The sequence below is a fragment of the Lipomyces arxii genome (assembly GCF_038497795.1).
Source record: "Lipomyces arxii strain Phaff 12-163 unplaced genomic scaffold V1512scaffold_11, whole genome shotgun sequence".
In the NCBI taxonomy this organism is placed as follows: domain Eukaryota; kingdom Fungi; phylum Ascomycota; class Lipomycetes; order Lipomycetales; family Lipomycetaceae; genus Lipomyces; species Lipomyces arxii.
This window is the reverse complement of record NW_027117710.1, coordinates 69,091-84,317: the sequence shown is the minus strand read 5'-3', so window position 1 is coordinate 84,317 and position 15,227 is coordinate 69,091. Positions and strand designations below refer to the sequence as shown.

The following is a 15,227-nucleotide window of genomic DNA, read 5'->3' as shown; positions in this document are numbered from 1 at the left end:
TGTTTGAAGTGATATGCTAATGGTATACAAGGCCATCAGAATTTACTCTGTTGATCCTAGTCTTGATCATGACGAGTGCATGACCATGCTTGCTGCAGCTGGTATTTACCTTGTTTTGGATGTCAACACTCCAATCGACGGTCAGCACATTTACAGAGATGAGCCATGGACCACCTATAACCTGCCATACCTGACCCACGTCTTCTCAGTCATCGAGGCGTTTGCTGGCTACGATAACACGCTTGGATTTTTTGCTGCTAATGAGATCGTCAACAACGTCACTTCTGCTATTGCTGCACCGCATTACATTAAAGCCGTCGTTCGTGACATGAAGCAATACATGGCCAACAACATTGCCCGCCAGATCCCGGTTGGATATTCTGCTGCTGATGACATTTTGTACCGTACTTCTCTTGCTGACTATTTGGCCGCCGGTCCTGCTATGGACTCGGTTGATTTCTACGGTGTCAACTCGTACCAGTGGTGCGGTCAGCAGACCTTCCAGTCGTCGGGATACGACATTCTTGTGAGCGATTACAGCCAGTACAGTCTTCCGTTGTTCTTGTCTGAGTTTGGATGTAACAATGTTCTTCCTCGTACTTTCCAGGAGGTCGGTACCATTTTCTCCGACGAATTCTCGACTGTGTTTTCAGGTGGCTTGGTGTACGAGTTTTCTCAGGAGCCTTCTAACTACGGTCTTGTCACTCTTGAGGATGATGGAACCGCACAGTTACTAGCAGACTACAATACTTTGAAGAACCAGTATAGCAAGGTCGATCTTGACAACCTGTCGACCGGCACTGCTCCACCTCGTCCAACTCAGTACGCGTCATCGTACCCTAACATTGACAGCAATTCAACGCTGCCCGACACTCTTGCGCCCGGTTTGATTGCAAACGGATTAGGTTCATCTGCCAACCGTGGCCATTTTGTTGACTTGAGCACTTTGGCTACGACCTATACGATTCTTGACACCAATGGAAACGAAATAACCGACAAGTCAATCACTGTGACTGAATCCGTTGGTACTGACACCGGCGACTCTGGCAGTGGTGGTGCGTCTTCTTCTACTACTAGCACTACTTCTTCTACTACGAGCATTGCGTCTACTACATCTATTGCATCTACTACAAGTACAACTAGCAGCACCACATCTACTATTCCTTCTATAACGAGCACAACTAGTAGCAGCTCTGCGGGATTTACAACTGAAGCGACCACCGAACCTGCTTCCACTACCGAGAGTTTGTTCACTACAGAGTCTACTTCAACTTCCGAGCCAGCATCTGAGCCCACAATTTCCAGCACGATGCCCGAACCCACAATTTCCAGCACGACTTCTAGCACGACTTCTAGTACTACATCTAGCACGACTTCTAGCACGACTTCTAGCACGACTTCTAGTACTACATCTAGCACGACTTCTAGTACTACATCTAGCACGACTTCTAGCACGACTTCTAGCACGACTTCTAGTACTACATCTAGCACGACTTCTAGTACTACATCTAGCACGACTTCTAGCACGACTTCTAGCACGACTTCTAGCACGACTTCTAGCACAACTTCTAGTACTACATCTAGCAGCACTTTAAGTACCACATCAAGCACAACGTCGACTATTGCGTCTAGCTCTACAACGTCTAGCACATCCGCTTCTTCATCGAGCACTAGCACATCCACGCCCAGATCAACATCAAGTGCTACCCCAATTGAGACAACATCTGCAACTATGCCTTTGACGTCAAGCGCATCTCGCACAATTATTACTTCAACTCGAGCCGTGCCAACGACTTCGGCCAATGTCAACAGCAGTGCAAGTACGACAGTTGGGGTGGTTCAGAGCACAGACGGTGCAGTTTTGAACATAGTTAGCAGATACAAATTTGGTTTACCGGCTATTATGGCAGCTATTTTCGCGGTTGTTTTGGTTTAAGCCTCTGACGAGTAAAAATGATTTGAACGAATTGTGTTTTAACATGTAATAATATGCATTATTTTGTGTATTTTTTAGCTATAATTGATGTATCGTACAAAAAGGCAAAAACTGACTAATTCAATGTTTGAGTCATACCAGACCATAAGTGGGATTCAACAAATCGGAGTAACAAAGTGGGGAGTTCAACGAGGGTTCGATGTTTTAAGAGACCGAACCGGGATCTAAAGCCGGTAATAACCATGATTGGGTTAAGGGTAGGATAATTCACACGCGAACAACCGAACTCCGGTGTTGTGCTAGTCCTATTCTGGGTATATGTCCACCGGAAAACGCGTTGGCTTCCCCAATTTACATCCCCACCAAAGTTATCCCACCACCGGCTTATGGGCAACGCAGACCCAATCAAAGTCCGTACGGCTCAAATTCAATTGATTAGGTGAGACCGCCCTCGCTCGTCATAGTTCTCCTTGGGTTTTAGAATGTGTGGCGCTTGCCAAGACCGTGGATCAATCCACTCAGGGGTGCAGCTGTTCTGTTGTGTTTAGCTTGCATCAATTATATATATACAGAGATATATCCATATATGAATACAATTATTCTTAATAAAGAATACTGCTTATTTTATGCTGAAATAGGAAATCTTTACTATTGTTTACTTTCCTTAGCTGTGACTTAAGCGAACGTGTGAAGCTTGATAATCACATAGCTATTTAAAGTTCAAAATTAAACTGCGCTAAAAACTTTAATTTGGCGGTTATGGTCGGTTTGATTAGTTTTGAGAAACTTCGATGGCTTTGTGGGCACGCACCAAAACTGAGCTGCTCACGATCTTTTTTTCTGCTCTTTTTTCAATAGCCGGTTCAAATACTGCTGAGTTCTGTGGGGTAAGAAGGTCTGAGTAAATAATATATATAGTCCCTCTGTTGTCCCACATTCATACTCAAACAACAAGTATCATATAGAGACGGAGTTACAATGGAATTCGACAGTGACACACCTAAAAGTATGGATCCTTCCCAGATCAGACCAAGACCGGAAAATTTTACTATCGTTGATGATGAAATTCAAAGCGAAGGTGGGATAGTCAAACCCGACGACAAACGACTCGATATCATTTATAGGTATGTACTTCTCTTTCGGTGTCAGCATCAGATCTCATTGTTGAGTGTATAGAAAACTGGATTTCCGCATTATTCCTGGTATATAATGAATTCAACAGGTTTATGTATCTAATTCTAACTGATATAGCATTATGGGTGCTCTACTTTTTGACGTCTGCTATCAGATCTAACGTTGGTCTGGCTTTGACCATGAACTCCTCTACGCATCACACTCTTATTGAGTACATTCATTTGGATCCGCATGATACATCTATTGGTCTTGCACTTTACTACGTTGGTTATGTTCTTTTTGATGTTCCCTTCAATCTCGTTATGACGCTGGTCGCACCTCATGCCTGGATCAGTCGATGTGTCACAACAATCGGGATTGTTGGGGCTTGCATGGCTGCCATGAAGGCTGGGTGGAGTTTCATGTAGGGAATCTGTGCTACTGTAGTTTGTATTACATTTAACATTTACTAGTCTTATTCGTCTTATTCTTGGCATTGCATCTGCCGGTCTCTGGCCTGGTATGGCTTATTACCTCACTTTGTGGTATCCTCCTCACCGCTGCGCTCAGCGTGTTGGATTCTACTTTACTGCTGCTCAGCTTTCTGCTGCTGTTGTTGGCCTGGTTTCTGCTGGTTTCCAATTCATGGACGGGGACCGTGGCCTTCCCGGTTTTGCGTGGATGTTTTTGATTTATGGTATTATTACTGTTGTCGTTGGTATTTCACTTTTGTGGTGGTTGCCTGACCGTCCTAAACTTAACCCAACTCCTCGCACCGGCTGGAGTCGTCTTCTGCCTGTGCAGAAGCCCGTCTTGAATGAAGCCGATTCTAAGCTTCACTTTGCAGATATGAGTGCAACCTATATCCATAATAAATGGACATTAAAGGATCTATACCATGTCATGATTGACATCAGACTTTATCCCCTTGTCATGATGTACTTCGGAGTTGTTGGTACTGGTATCGGTCTTCAAAACTTCGCCACTGTCATCATTAGATCCATTAACGAGCATTTGACCTCGGTTCAGCTGTCACTTTTGACTGCGCCAATTTGGTTATGTGATCTTGCAGCAATTTTGTTAGTCACTCCGCTCTCTGACAGATTCCACAACCACAGAGCTTTGTTTTTCAGTGGCCCAGCTCTTGTCATCATTTGCGGTCTTCTCGTGACTACGTACGCGCAGCACCCATGGCCACGCTACGTTGGACTGTTGATTTGCGGTTTGGGTCTTGGCCCGACCGTGCCAATCACTATGACCTGGTCTGCTGAAATTTTCCAGCCTAGACATGGTGAAGTTGGTACCGCTGTCGCGACTGCGGTCGTATCTGGATTAGGAAACTTGGGATCGGTTGCTACCACGTATGCACTGTACAGTGGCTGGCCTGCTGATGTTGCGCGTGGGTTTAGAGACAGCAACATGGTTATGCTGGCCCTGGTTGGCAACAGTATCCTGTTTGCCGGTGTATGTTCTGTTTTGCGGCGCTGGCTTGGAGACCCAATGACCAGAGAAGCTCAGTATAAGCAGCAGCATGCTCTTGCTGCCGAGCGCGAGCGGAGGTTGCAGGAGGAGTTTGCAGAGGGTGACAGTAAGCAGACAGATCTATAAAAATAGATGGGTTAGTAGAATTTAGTAGCGAGAAGTTGTTAGTTGGTGCGATACGAATAATTTGGATAGGATTAAAAGCTTGGTTGGTACATGCTTTTTGCATTTTTAGATTGAACAAGTGAAAGAAAATTTGTAAACTACGAAATAAATTGTTGCAAATTATATCGTGAGTGGTCGGTCAATAAGTGCAGTTAGTTCGCATTAGCATCGCTAAATTGTAAGCGCTGAAGGGTTTTGTGAATACAAGGGATAGGGTTGGAGACTGGAAAAATTCATTGCATTCCAAAAGGCAAAGAGCAATTGCTAGTAGTGAGTCACGCGTTTCTTTAGTTTAAACTTATGAAAAGTGAAAATTGAGCAGAAAATGACCTCAGTTGATGATGTAATCACGACTGCGGATGCGCAGGTATGTTGGTTTAATGTCTATTGACTGAACGGACATGATTGTCGAGATGGTCGGTGAACAGAGCTGATTGCGGGTTTAGTTGGATTTTGACCCTACGATGAAGAAGAAAAAGAAGAAATCGAAAGCCGTGTCGTTTGACGAAGTTGATGAAGTAGCCTCAAAGACAGATACTCGTATGTAGTGCAGATTATATGGTTGAAAGAATATGGGTAAACTGACAATGACCAGCCGATCCTGAGATTGATGAGCTAACGGATATGTTTTCCAATCTCAAGAAGAAGAAGAAGAAATTGACGTTTTCTGCACCGCTTGAGACTGCAGAGGGAGATGACGTTGTGGCTGCGACCGAGGATGGCGCAGCTGAAGCTGTTGAAGACTTCAACTTTTCAGAGAAGAAGAAAAAGAAGAAGAAAACAGCAGTCGACGTCTCTGAGTTTGAGCAGCAACTTGAAGAAGCCGGTGTGAATGATGACGAAGGAGATGATGTGGAGGACGATACGTTTGAGAAGCCAGTCGACGAAGAGGAAGAAGAGGCCGGGTGGTTAAAGAGCGACCGCGAGTACACTTACGACGAGCTGCTGCACCGGTTCTTCAAGATCTTGCGTACAAACAACCCCGAGCTTGCCGGCGAACGCGCACAGCGGTACAAGATTCCGCCGCCAAGCGTCATGCGTGAGGGCAACAAAAAGACCATTTTCGCAAACCTGAAGGACATATCCGACCGCATGAAGCGACCATACGAGCACGTCATGCAGTTTTTGTTTGCGGAACTGGGTACATCTGGTTCAGTCGACGGAAACGCGCGACTTGTTATCAAGGGTCGGTTCCAGCAGAAACAGCTCGAAAATGTTTTACGACGATATATCATGGAATACGTTACTTGCAAGACTTGCAAGTCCATTAACACTTACTTGGCTAAGGAAAATCGTTTATACTTTTTGGTTTGCGAGAGCTGTGGTAGTCGGCGGTCGGTCAGTGGAATCAAGACCGGTTTCCAGGCTCACATTGGCAAGAGAAAGAAACTGGTTGGTTAAGTGTTTGTCTATTTTATCAAGTACATAAATGTTGTCCCATCATTTAAAACGTAGAACCAAATTAAGGAGTAGCAACTTTGACCACAGTGCCCCCGTTCTTTGCGCTCTCAACTGCAGCGCAGATAACTGCAAAGTGATGGAATCCTTTTTCAGCAGGGACCTAAATTTCATTAGACACATGTGATTCCTAACATCAGCAGCATACCTTCAACAATGACTTGTCTTTCTTCTGAACAGCTTCAGCGAAATTTGCAAACTCAGCTGAAATGCCAGCGTGGTCATCTGCCGGAACAACCTTAGTAGTGCCGGCCTGGTCAGTATCAGTGTAAAGCGTGATGGTGGAGTTTGTTTTGTTTGCAAAGTCGTAGGCGACGGTGCCGCTAACGCCGTGGATCAGAAGCCTGTTTATTCGAGGGTACGATACGGCCTGATTGTCAATAATTGCAAAAAGTACTTGACTAAAAACTTACTGAGGTGTACGTGAATGTGCCCATAAGACCGGACTTCATCTTTAATGTCGTTGTCATCGAATCAACGTCGCCAGACTGCTCGCGAACTTGGGTCGTCATTCCCGAGACCTGATATTTGTTAGTGAAAACATTCAGTACAAATAACAAAATATTTACAGTATCAACTTCGCCTAAAACTTCAGTAAATAACGCTACTTGGTGCACACCGCCGTCTGCACTCATTAGCTTTGTAGATTATTCCCACACAGATAACGCACCAGACAAGTATCCGCCAACATGCTGCGGATGGAGCCGCCATGGAGTCGCAAGATACACACTCTTGGTATTGAATGGCGCAGTACAGTAATGCGAAAAGTAAACAATTTTGCCGATCTGCGGCAACAACTTCTTGATCTCTGGAATCGCATTCCAGAACACAAAGTTCTCCAACACAGCAACAGGTAAATCAGTAGACCGCGCAACAGCCACGACCTCTCTCGCCAACTCCAAGTTCGCCGCGATTGGTTTCTCAATCGCAATTGGTTTGCCAGCCGCAACTGCCTCCTTCACAGCCGACGCAGAAAAAGATGCAGGCAATAAAGCATCGATTGCGTCGACTTCGGGATCGTTGATTAATTCGGTCAGGGAACTGTAAATTTTTGATTCAGGCAGCCCGGCTTCGGTTGCAAAATGTTTAGCCTTTTCAACAGTTCTGTTTGCGCAGGCGGTCAGTGTAAGTCTTTCCGGAATGGAATGAATAGCAGGCACATGGCTTGTAGACGCAAAAATCTATTGACAGTTAGCACAAGCTGCGAACGGAACGGAAAATAATTACCCCGGTGCCAATAAGCCCGATGCGAACTGGTGCAGTCATAGTGAATTGTCCAAAAGAAACAAAATTTAAATCTGGTTTAAGTGAAATACGATCGATTATAATGCTGCTCCGACAAATTAAACTAAGGTAGCACACCAAAGATAACGACGTGGCCCTTTGTAAACTCTGACGTCGTTGTTCTCATTTTCTACCCATTTCTTGCTATCACACTCCAATTTCGACCTATGCTTCTACAGGTTCTCTAGATAGCTAATGTTAGTTTATACATCTGCTTTGCTTCTTTACTAAATTTACTATTTTTATTTCACTAGACAAGTTGACTGTCAAGTCTACATGAATATGACCTTAGCGCGCCCCGGATCGCGTTTAGTACCGCCGCATAGATAATCTATCTGTAAGGTTTCTAAGTCACGGGACTTGAAACCTTAACAGCGTCCGGCAGATACTTTGTGTGTTTTTGTCATTGAGTTTAAATCGTAAATTATGATGTGATACTATGGTGTGCTTATTTATGTTATTAATGTTATTATTAAAAAACCGCTTATTATATAAAGAGCTCGCTATGTATCAATAATTATAGAAAGATACAAGAACCTTAAGACAAGTAGTAAGAATACCAAGCCCTTATAATATATCATGATGCTATTAAGAACTGGGATCAGGAGTTGCACCGGATGTTAAAAATATGCATTAAAAAACTCGAGGAATGACTGCCCAAACAAACCAAACAAAAAAGGTTTTTACTTCTATATTGACCGATACTTCTCTTTCTTCAACTTTGCACTTTTGAGCTGCTTTGGATACGGTCTTGAAAGCAACTGGCCCATGACAAAGTTCGCAACGTCCGGATCCCTGAAGTATCCAAGATGTGAGCCCATCGACGCCAGCAATGTTATGTCCATATATCCTTCCGGCAGCGCAAAATCAAGTCTACCAGTATAGTTTAAACCGCGAATCAGTTCCTCGTCGCGCTGGAGTCGGGCGTAGTCCTCGGCCGCTTTTGTGAGCTTGCTGCTCTCCTTCTGGAAACGGGAATACAATGTCTCGACTTGGGGGTCTGTCGGATTATGCATCGTAGCTGCCAGTTCCTGCCGGAATGACGCCATTGGGTCGATCGGTAGCGACGTGGAGCCTTCAGTCGCAATATTGTGTGCAGGTGCAGAACTGTCAGATGTCTCTGTATCGTAGCCAAGCGACTTGTTCAAAATCGTACTTGCTAGTCCTGACGCCATGCTGCTCCACATATTCGATGCGCCCTGTGCGACACGCTGGGTCAATTCAGCGATGTTTGCAATCTGTGTGTTTAACCCACGTCGCGTTGACGGAATCGGTTGCGGCTTCAGTTCCGCCATGCGCTTGACTACCAGAGGTTCAAGTCTGTAGCTGATTGGGTCCGCAGGATGGAAAATGTTATAGACATCCTCAACTTTCGGTTTGGAAACCGTTTTGATTGACTGCGGATTGGCCTCGAAAGGGTTGTCAATGTCGAAGTCCAACGGCGATATCGGCCGCTCGTCCTGGACCTGAAGGGACCGAGGTGCGATGGTCTTGCCCTTTAGCATCTGGAACAATCCAACAGGCGAGCCAAGACCAAAAAAGGAGTCAACGTTGAAATCTAAAGTGAGCTTGTCTGCGTCAGCAGATTTTCGGATTTGTGTGGTCGACTCAGGCTGTCTGCAAAGAATGTCAAACGAGATAGCAGCGCCTAGTGAATGCCCAGCAATGCTAATCTTTCCGTTAAAGTCAGGATTCCATCTTCTAAACAGCTTGTAAATTCTGTTGCATTCGCTGGTAACACTTCGCATTATTCGTTCTCTATAGTTAGGCTGGTAGTACAACAGAATATCCAACAACACCTCAGATATGATTCTAGAACCAGATTAGTGCAAAGTCATGAGTCAACAGACCAAGTATACCCTCGCAGAGCAGGAACACCGTCAACAGTAATATCTTGTAATGTTGCCGTCTCAGAATCGGACTGCTTATCCGTTCCGTCATCATTTAAATCGCCAATATCTTGCTCCTTTCTGAATTTGGTCGTTCCATCAGCATTTTCTTCTTGTTGCAGGCCAAAATGTATGTTATGTCGCCAACACACTGGCAATACTTGTATCTTTGAATTTTTCTTTTTTGGATCATCTTCTGCTTGGCCGTTCAAAGCTTGTAAGTCCAGAGCATCAAGATACACTGACTTGACTGTCTTACGAAACGCATTCACATCACCAACGAAATTCACAGACTCGATTCGCTGCCCAAGTTTCTGTCCAATTCCATGTATACATAGCACCACGTGTTCAATCTCGCGATCCTGATCTCCGTATTCGTCAGGATTGTACTCCTGTTCCATCTGCTCTTCCAGAATCGCATTATCTTTCTCTTCTTGCACTTCTGTAGTTTCGCCCTTGATCTCGGTAACGGTTGAAGCCTGAATGGTATGCACCAACTTCACAGTCTGATCCGCCACGCCCGCGGTAGTGCTTTCAGCCTCGGCTGCAACTGTAGACTTTCTATCCGCTTCGGCGCCGTTTTGACCACTAGCTGAACTCTTTGCAGTTGTCTTTTGTTTGACATCAGACCAGCCTCTAACAATTTTGATGCCGCCCATACTAGCACCAGCCGTTAGACGTTGGTACACCGTCGACGCAAACTTCCCGTAAAAATCATCCGAAATGATCCACGCATACGAAGCGTCATTCGAGTATACCACGTATTTGCCCATATGTGGACCGTACAACGGCCATGTTTCTAAGTTCTGTGGCAACGGCGGTGCAGGTCCCGACGTCACGTTTGGCGGGTCTCGAGAAACGGATCTCGATGGCGTCGTAGTACCAGGTTTTGAAGTTGACCGTGACCGAGATCGGAATGTGAAGGCGCTGGCGATTGAATCAGTGAAAGATGAAGCGCGGTTATGTAAATCACCATCCGGTTCTAGTAAACGATCTGTAGTCGATATCGATGATGGTATTGCAGGATCAAGCGGAGGCACAGCAGTTGCTTCTTGGTTACCTGTTGCTTCACCGGACACTGGAACAGTGCCTGTTGATTTCTTGAAGGGCTGGATTTTCAAATAGCCTTCTTCAATTTGATTTGCCAAGTTTTCGTCGCACGGCTTCAAAGTACTGCTCTCAGCGTAAAACCAAGTTCCACGACGAACATCGTACGCGGGTCCGAGCCAGTAAATTGGCGAGATTTCACGTTTATGGATGTTCACTTGGAACAATCGGTCTTCGTTCACTGCAACCATATCTGGAACTGTCATCCCATGCTGCTGGTATGCTACTTCGATGTTGCGTGAATCTTTGGCCGAAAAAGGAATAAATTTTGAAGGAGGTTTCGGTGGCTGCCAGTTTTTGCCGACAAATGGCTTTGATTTTGGCACGTCTGTTGCGAAGTACCACCTACAAACACATTAGCATTGCAAGAATAATATTTATTAACATATTCATATACCTGACTGCGAGATTTGGCGTGTCTGGTGGCATATCACGGTGCGAGAGCTTCTGTCTTGATGGAACCGCATGGTCGATATTAGTATGTGCCCGAGGCGAAGTAGAGAGACATGACCGAGATCCAGAAGCAGCAGCAGTTGAAGTTTTCAATGAGCCCGCCATTTGAATGTTACCTTTTGACTGGAGAGATGACAGAGTTTTGTTAGTCGTCAGTTGACGTGAAATTAGTGAGCAAATTGGTTTTGCCGAGTTGAGCCTGCAGTCATGAGCAAACCAAAACATACACAAGACCTCCAACTAAACGTCCTTCCACTCGTTAAATCAAATCATCAATTTCAATCGCGTTACAAGAGGTGTTTATAGTGTGTGTTGATAGTTTTATAGGAAGACTTCCACGAGCTGTCGCGTTTTTTGGCCGCATCCAAAAGTCCCAAAGACGTCAGATTAAACCTTGAGCTAAACCATCGAACCAGTTTTATTGTTTTCAGGGGTAATTTTTGATTTGCATGAACCGACTCGTACTTTATCAGTCTAATATTCCTATTTAAAACGATTAGTTCGAATGAAATGCAGTTTAATATACAATTTATACTTGTAAAATGCCTTATAAAAAAGAGTCAAGATTTTCTGTGTTTAAGTAAGCGTCAATGGTTGCTAGCATACATAGCTCGCCGGTCGAGGGCACAAAAACCTTGAACTCCGATGGTTTTTACCATCTCGTGTGTATAGCATCATAACAGCGTGCAAGCGCAGAACAGCAATTAAACCAGATAACGACTTTAACGGTGATTTAGAATGGATAAATCAGTAGTAGATCAAGTGGTGGATATGGGCTTTAGCCGTGAAGATGCAGAATTCGCTTTGAAAGTATGCTGAAACATATACAAAAAGTGTTTGAAGGCTTATAATACTGAATAGCAATCAAACAACAATGTCGAACGCGCAATTGAGTATATCTTTTCTGGAAAGATTCATGAAGTAATTGGCTATGATTATTATATGCAAACTAGACAAACTAACAAATGATCAAAGGACCGAGTAAAGAACGAATGGAATGAAGCTCAATTCACACAAACCAACTGGGATTCACAAGGACCCATATTGAATGAAAATGAAACTAGTATGCTTGGATGACTACAATAGGGAAGAGTACACAAGTTGACAAAAGTCAGGCGCATTTGCACCAGATACATTCTACAATGAAGGCGAAGCAACGTCAACTAACAATCGACCGTCTTCTCAAATGATGGATCATGGTAAACCTTTTGATGAGGACGAAAGTATGAACTTTATTTGGTTGTTATACAGTCTAATTTTTTCCCAGTGGACGAAAACATGGCAAAGGCAATGCAAATGTCATTAGATGATCTTTCTGCCTCACAACTAGATTTGAACTATAACCCATCTGTTCCTGTTGATCGTAGAGATCAAGAGTCCGGTGTTGTATTTGGTCCAGCAACCCAGGATCATTATGACAGTTCTCAGTGGGGCATGACGACACTGCAAAATCAGTCAACAAATTTTCCCGAGTACAAATCTGGCAGTTGGCGCAGAGATCCCAATACGCAAGTGCTTGCTTATTATAGCGCAAGTGACTGACTGACTAACTGTGAAAATGTAGTCCGCCGGTTTTAAGGCCACTCACTCAAGCAGGCAGTCTCACACAGCTGCTGATGATTTTACATTCAATTCCGCTAGTTCGCGCTTCAATGTTATTATTTGGACACAAACTGGTAGGTGATTACGGTATTGCCGTCAACTGGTGGGACAAAGAACTTATATATATTCCTGCTTTTGCAGAATCAAATCTGGAGAACAGTAAGATGTACTGGGCAAAATTAATTTGTCATAGTTGGCTGATTATTTCACAGAGCAAATTAAGCAGCTGATGTTGCTGGTAGAAAGTCAGCGTATAATGGCGTTTCTGGACACGCATTCGGAGTCAGAACGGTCGTATTGCAGTATAGAAAACCTGATGTATTCGCTCATTGATTCGGATTTTATGCAGAAATATGGACCTTTAGCCGGATTTATGAAATCATGGTCTTCAGTAGCAGGACAATATGCTGAAATTTTGCAACTCCCAAAGATCACAGATTTACACGGGCGGCTGTTTGACGCTAAAGCTGCACTGGGCAGCGAGCAGGCTGTGGAAGATGACGGAGAGTTTACGAGCTTAGATTTAGTTGTGTCCGACATCGTACGAAACACTTACCGGTCTTTGGTCGGAGTCTTGGATGATCTACTGTGGTCGGAGGAGCCAGACGCGTATCTTTCTGCGATCGGATACGTGTTTACCATTGCCATTAGACAAGAAAATGGACTTCCCGGATCTGGTTTAGATTTGCCGTTGGAATGGTACCCTGATAGATACACCAAGCCGTTCAAACAAGTCATGAAGGTTAGAAATCAACGCCGTGTCGAAGTGCTCGACGCGATTGAAGAGTTGAGAGAACGCAGGTACAAGATCGTAAAGTTCGCAAATTATGATACCCAGTCGCTGGTTCATTCGTCAATTAACTACTTTGAAGCCAAAACGACTGCCTCACCAGGACAAGCCAAATCGGATGGCACGGCTTCGACGCTTGACAAGTTGAAGACGCTTTCTACTACACTTCGCGGTTTTGTATCTAGAATTGACGCAAAGATTGAATTTCTAGAACAGCAGATCCGCGGCCTGACCGAGTTTATGAGTGGGCCACCCGCTGAGGATGATGAGGCCGGACAGGTAGCACTGAAAGAAGCCTTCAATAGACAGCCAGTTCCAAAGTTTCATAAATACCTTCTAGCCGGTGTTATCATAAGTGATAGCACGGTGTATTTTAGACAACGACGGACTACAGCAAAACGAAGCTCTGCCGAACCTCCTAGCATACTAGACGATCAGGACGGCATAGATGAACGTCAAGAGCAAGAGGAAGCAGTCGAGTACATATGGTATCATTACGATTACTTTGGTGGCACGGTTGCAGGTGCGTTTGAGATCAGGCAGGTCAATGCGGAGCAAGTCGTGTTGGCTGCGGCCACGACAGGCGACGACGGTGTCATTGCATTGTATGCAGATGCTAAGGCTTACGAGTCCGAAGAAGATGCGACTGCGTATGTAAACGAGGCACTGAGAGATTTTTTGGTCAAGGATAATGAACTGTTGAAAACAGAGTTGAACGGCACTATAGGCATTGCAGATTTGATCACACTAGACAATCATGTCTCTGAAACACCAGTGCTGTCGTCCATGTCGTCCTCAGTCTTGTTAGCTGCGAATGATTCCGACGTCGAGATGCTAAACGATTACGGTCTGGTGACTGAGATAAAAGAGCCGAGCGATGTGGATAGCGTGGTTGAAGACGACACGGTGCTGGTAGAAAATACTGATGCGTTGTCAACGAGGACGACGTCGTCACGATCGATTGGGTCGACATCAGCGCTTCCTAGGTCAGGTGGTGATTTTTCGGAAGAGGTTTCGGTGGGTGAAAATGTTTTGTTGACCGGAAAGGCAAGAGTAATGCATGCGGAACATGCAGATGAGCAGGAGTTGTTTGACAGTGATGAGGATATGCTGAATCAGATGCGACGCAAGTGAGATCAATTATTTCAATTGTAGTAATATAAATTCGATTTTTTAACTGCAAGTAAAGCAAAAACAAACATAAGGATACCATATACGATTGAAGCCCATTTCACAAATTTACACCAACACGGGGGATATAACTTAAACGGCGATACCTATACCGTAGCGACAATACAAAAAACAATCCACAAATAACTTCAAGTCATGCACAAAACACAAAAGTCAAAAAACTAAAGTAGCATATTTAAAAGCCGAGACCACTCTGATCCGAAGTAGCGTTCTCCTTGTTGGCCGTGGTGACGTTCATGTTGCCAAATCTGAGAAGTTGCGGCTTGCTCCTGAAAGACTGTTAGCCACAATCAATCACAGTAATACTGCGATTCTTACTTTACGTAGTGCTTCTTCTTATGTGCTTGCAACTTTGCAGTGCATGGTGACATCAAATTGTCAGTTGGAGAAGCAAAGCTTGTTCGTCTATAACATTCGTTAGCCAATAGTCAAGCAAGCTATAATACAGAACAAATCAAGCGTACGCTTCAAAAAATTTTTGATGCAGCAAATGCTTTTGGATGCTTGATCCATCAAACTGGTGAGGCGGTTGCTGCTGCGAGTTAGTCAAAGGAACCTGCTGGTTCTGCGACTGAGCACCGGATGGTTGGAGTGGATTTAGTGTCGACGACATTGTAGAGCTGTGATGTATATTGATAGTAAAACGTGCAGAATCAGTGTGTGATATAAAAGAGAAAGGATGTGATAGAGTGCGAATCTTGAGTACGAGCCTTTTGATCAATGACGACAATCTGTTGTTTTATATCCCAATCAAGCT

The 15,227-nt window shown here is 44.4% G+C and overlaps 7 protein-coding genes across 7 annotated transcripts in view; 4 read left to right on the top strand and 3 right to left on the bottom strand.

Moving 5' to 3' along the window:
- V1512DRAFT_264485 (Glucanosyltransferase-domain-containing protein) overlaps nt 1–2,076 on the top strand; it is a 2,754-nt gene extending 678 nt beyond the window's left edge. The window contains exons 3-4 of the mRNA XM_066916697.1: nt 32–1,370; nt 1,575–2,076. Of these exons, the coding sequence (XP_066770722.1) occupies nt 32–1,370; nt 1,575–1,936 (1,701 nt within the window). The 3' untranslated portion in view covers nt 1,937–2,076. The remainder of the gene's footprint in view (nt 1–31; nt 1,371–1,574) is intronic.
- A 1,086-nt stretch (nt 2,077–3,162) lies between these two features.
- On the top strand, nt 3,163–4,657 carry V1512DRAFT_209587 (major facilitator superfamily domain-containing protein; the record flags this gene model as incomplete). The annotated part of the gene is made up of 2 exons (XM_066913472.1): nt 3,163–3,473; nt 3,523–4,657. 2 exons carry the CDS (start codon nt 3,163–3,165, stop codon nt 4,655–4,657), a joined length of 1,446 nt encoding a protein of 481 aa, XP_066770721.1.
- A 295-nt stretch (nt 4,658–4,952) lies between these two features.
- V1512DRAFT_264476 (domain found in IF2B/IF5-domain-containing protein) lies at nt 4,953–6,139 on the top strand. The gene is made up of 3 exons (XM_066916696.1): nt 4,953–5,063; nt 5,143–5,236; nt 5,292–6,139. Exons 1-3 carry the CDS (start codon nt 5,022–5,024, stop codon nt 6,095–6,097), a joined length of 942 nt encoding a protein of 313 aa, XP_066770720.1. The 5' UTR covers nt 4,953–5,021; the 3' UTR covers nt 6,098–6,139.
- V1512DRAFT_264472 (uncharacterized protein) lies at nt 6,071–7,509 on the bottom strand. The gene is made up of 6 exons (XM_066916695.1): nt 7,382–7,509; nt 6,825–7,335; nt 6,724–6,779; nt 6,568–6,675; nt 6,303–6,524; nt 6,071–6,257 (listed from the first exon to the last, which is right to left on the bottom strand). The coding sequence occupies exons 1-6, from the start codon at nt 7,418–7,420 to the stop codon at nt 6,159–6,161; spliced, it is 1,035 nt and encodes a 344-aa protein (XP_066770719.1). The 5' UTR covers nt 7,421–7,509; the 3' UTR covers nt 6,071–6,158.
- A 390-nt stretch (nt 7,510–7,899) lies between these two features.
- On the bottom strand, nt 7,900–11,283 carry V1512DRAFT_264467 (DDHD domain-containing protein). Its single transcript, XM_066916694.1, has 3 exons — nt 10,832–11,283; nt 9,298–10,779; nt 7,900–9,250 (listed from the first exon to the last, which is right to left on the bottom strand). Exons 1-3 carry the CDS (start codon nt 11,110–11,112, stop codon nt 8,128–8,130), a joined length of 2,886 nt encoding a protein of 961 aa, XP_066770718.1. The 5' UTR covers nt 11,113–11,283; the 3' UTR covers nt 7,900–8,127.
- Nucleotides 11,284–11,445: 162 nt separating this feature from the next.
- Nucleotides 11,446–14,462, top strand: V1512DRAFT_276800 (uncharacterized protein). Its single transcript, XM_066917882.1, has 7 exons — nt 11,446–11,697; nt 11,749–11,808; nt 11,863–11,950; nt 12,003–12,110; nt 12,155–12,395; nt 12,452–12,648; nt 12,702–14,462. Exons 1-7 carry the CDS (start codon nt 11,626–11,628, stop codon nt 14,411–14,413), a joined length of 2,478 nt encoding a protein of 825 aa, XP_066770717.1. The 5' UTR covers nt 11,446–11,625; the 3' UTR covers nt 14,414–14,462.
- V1512DRAFT_264462 (uncharacterized protein) lies at nt 14,423–15,220 on the bottom strand. Its single transcript, XM_066916693.1, has 3 exons — nt 14,935–15,220; nt 14,789–14,875; nt 14,423–14,739 (listed from the first exon to the last, which is right to left on the bottom strand). Exons 1-3 carry the CDS (start codon nt 15,081–15,083, stop codon nt 14,646–14,648), a joined length of 330 nt encoding a protein of 109 aa, XP_066770716.1. The 5' UTR covers nt 15,084–15,220; the 3' UTR covers nt 14,423–14,645.
- Nucleotides 15,221–15,227: the final 7 nt, after the last annotated feature.

Coding starts and splice junctions, on each gene's coding strand:
- V1512DRAFT_264476 (XM_066916696.1), top strand. CDS start 5,022: ATGACCTCAGTTGATGATGTAATCACGACTGCGGATGCGCAG. Junction 5,064..5,142: donor TCACGACTGCGGATGCGCAG/GTATGTTGGTTT, acceptor TTGCGGGTTTAG/TTGGATTTTGACCCTACGAT. Junction 5,237..5,291: donor AGCCTCAAAGACAGATACTC/GTATGTAGTGCA, acceptor GACAATGACCAG/CCGATCCTGAGATTGATGAG.
- V1512DRAFT_264472 (XM_066916695.1), bottom strand. CDS start 7,420: ATGACTGCACCAGTTCGCATCGGGCTTATTGGCACCGGG. Junction 7,336..7,381: donor TCGGGCTTATTGGCACCGGG/GTAATTATTTTC, acceptor AACTGTCAATAG/ATTTTTGCGTCTACAAGCCA. Junction 6,525..6,567: donor GCACATTCACGTACACCTCA/GTAAGTTTTTAG, acceptor ATTGACAATCAG/GCCGTATCGTACCCTCGAAT.
- V1512DRAFT_264467 (XM_066916694.1), bottom strand. CDS start 11,112: ATGTTTTGGTTTGCTCATGACTGCAGGCTCAACTCGGCAAAACCAATT. Junction 10,780..10,831: donor ACGCCAAATCTCGCAGTCAG/GTATATGAATAT, acceptor ATGTGTTTGTAG/GTGGTACTTCGCAACAGACG. Junction 9,251..9,297: donor GGTGTTCCTGCTCTGCGAGG/GTATACTTGGTC, acceptor ATCTGGTTCTAG/AATCATATCTGAGGTGTTGT.
- V1512DRAFT_276800 (XM_066917882.1), top strand. CDS start 11,626: ATGGATAAATCAGTAGTAGATCAAGTGGTGGATATGGGCTTTAGCCGT. Junction 11,809..11,862: donor TTTCTGGAAAGATTCATGAA/GTAATTGGCTAT, acceptor AAATGATCAAAG/GACCGAGTAAAGAACGAATG. Junction 12,649..12,701: donor AGAATCAAATCTGGAGAACA/GTAAGATGTACT, acceptor ATTATTTCACAG/AGCAAATTAAGCAGCTGATG.
- V1512DRAFT_264462 (XM_066916693.1), bottom strand. CDS start 15,083: ATGTCGTCGACACTAAATCCACTCCAACCATCCGGTGCTCAGTCGCAG. Junction 14,876..14,934: donor CATCAAAAATTTTTTGAAGC/GTACGCTTGATT, acceptor CGAATGTTATAG/ACGAACAAGCTTTGCTTCTC. Junction 14,740..14,788: donor AAGAAGAAGCACTACGTAAA/GTAAGAATCGCA, acceptor ACAGTCTTTCAG/GAGCAAGCCGCAACTTCTCA.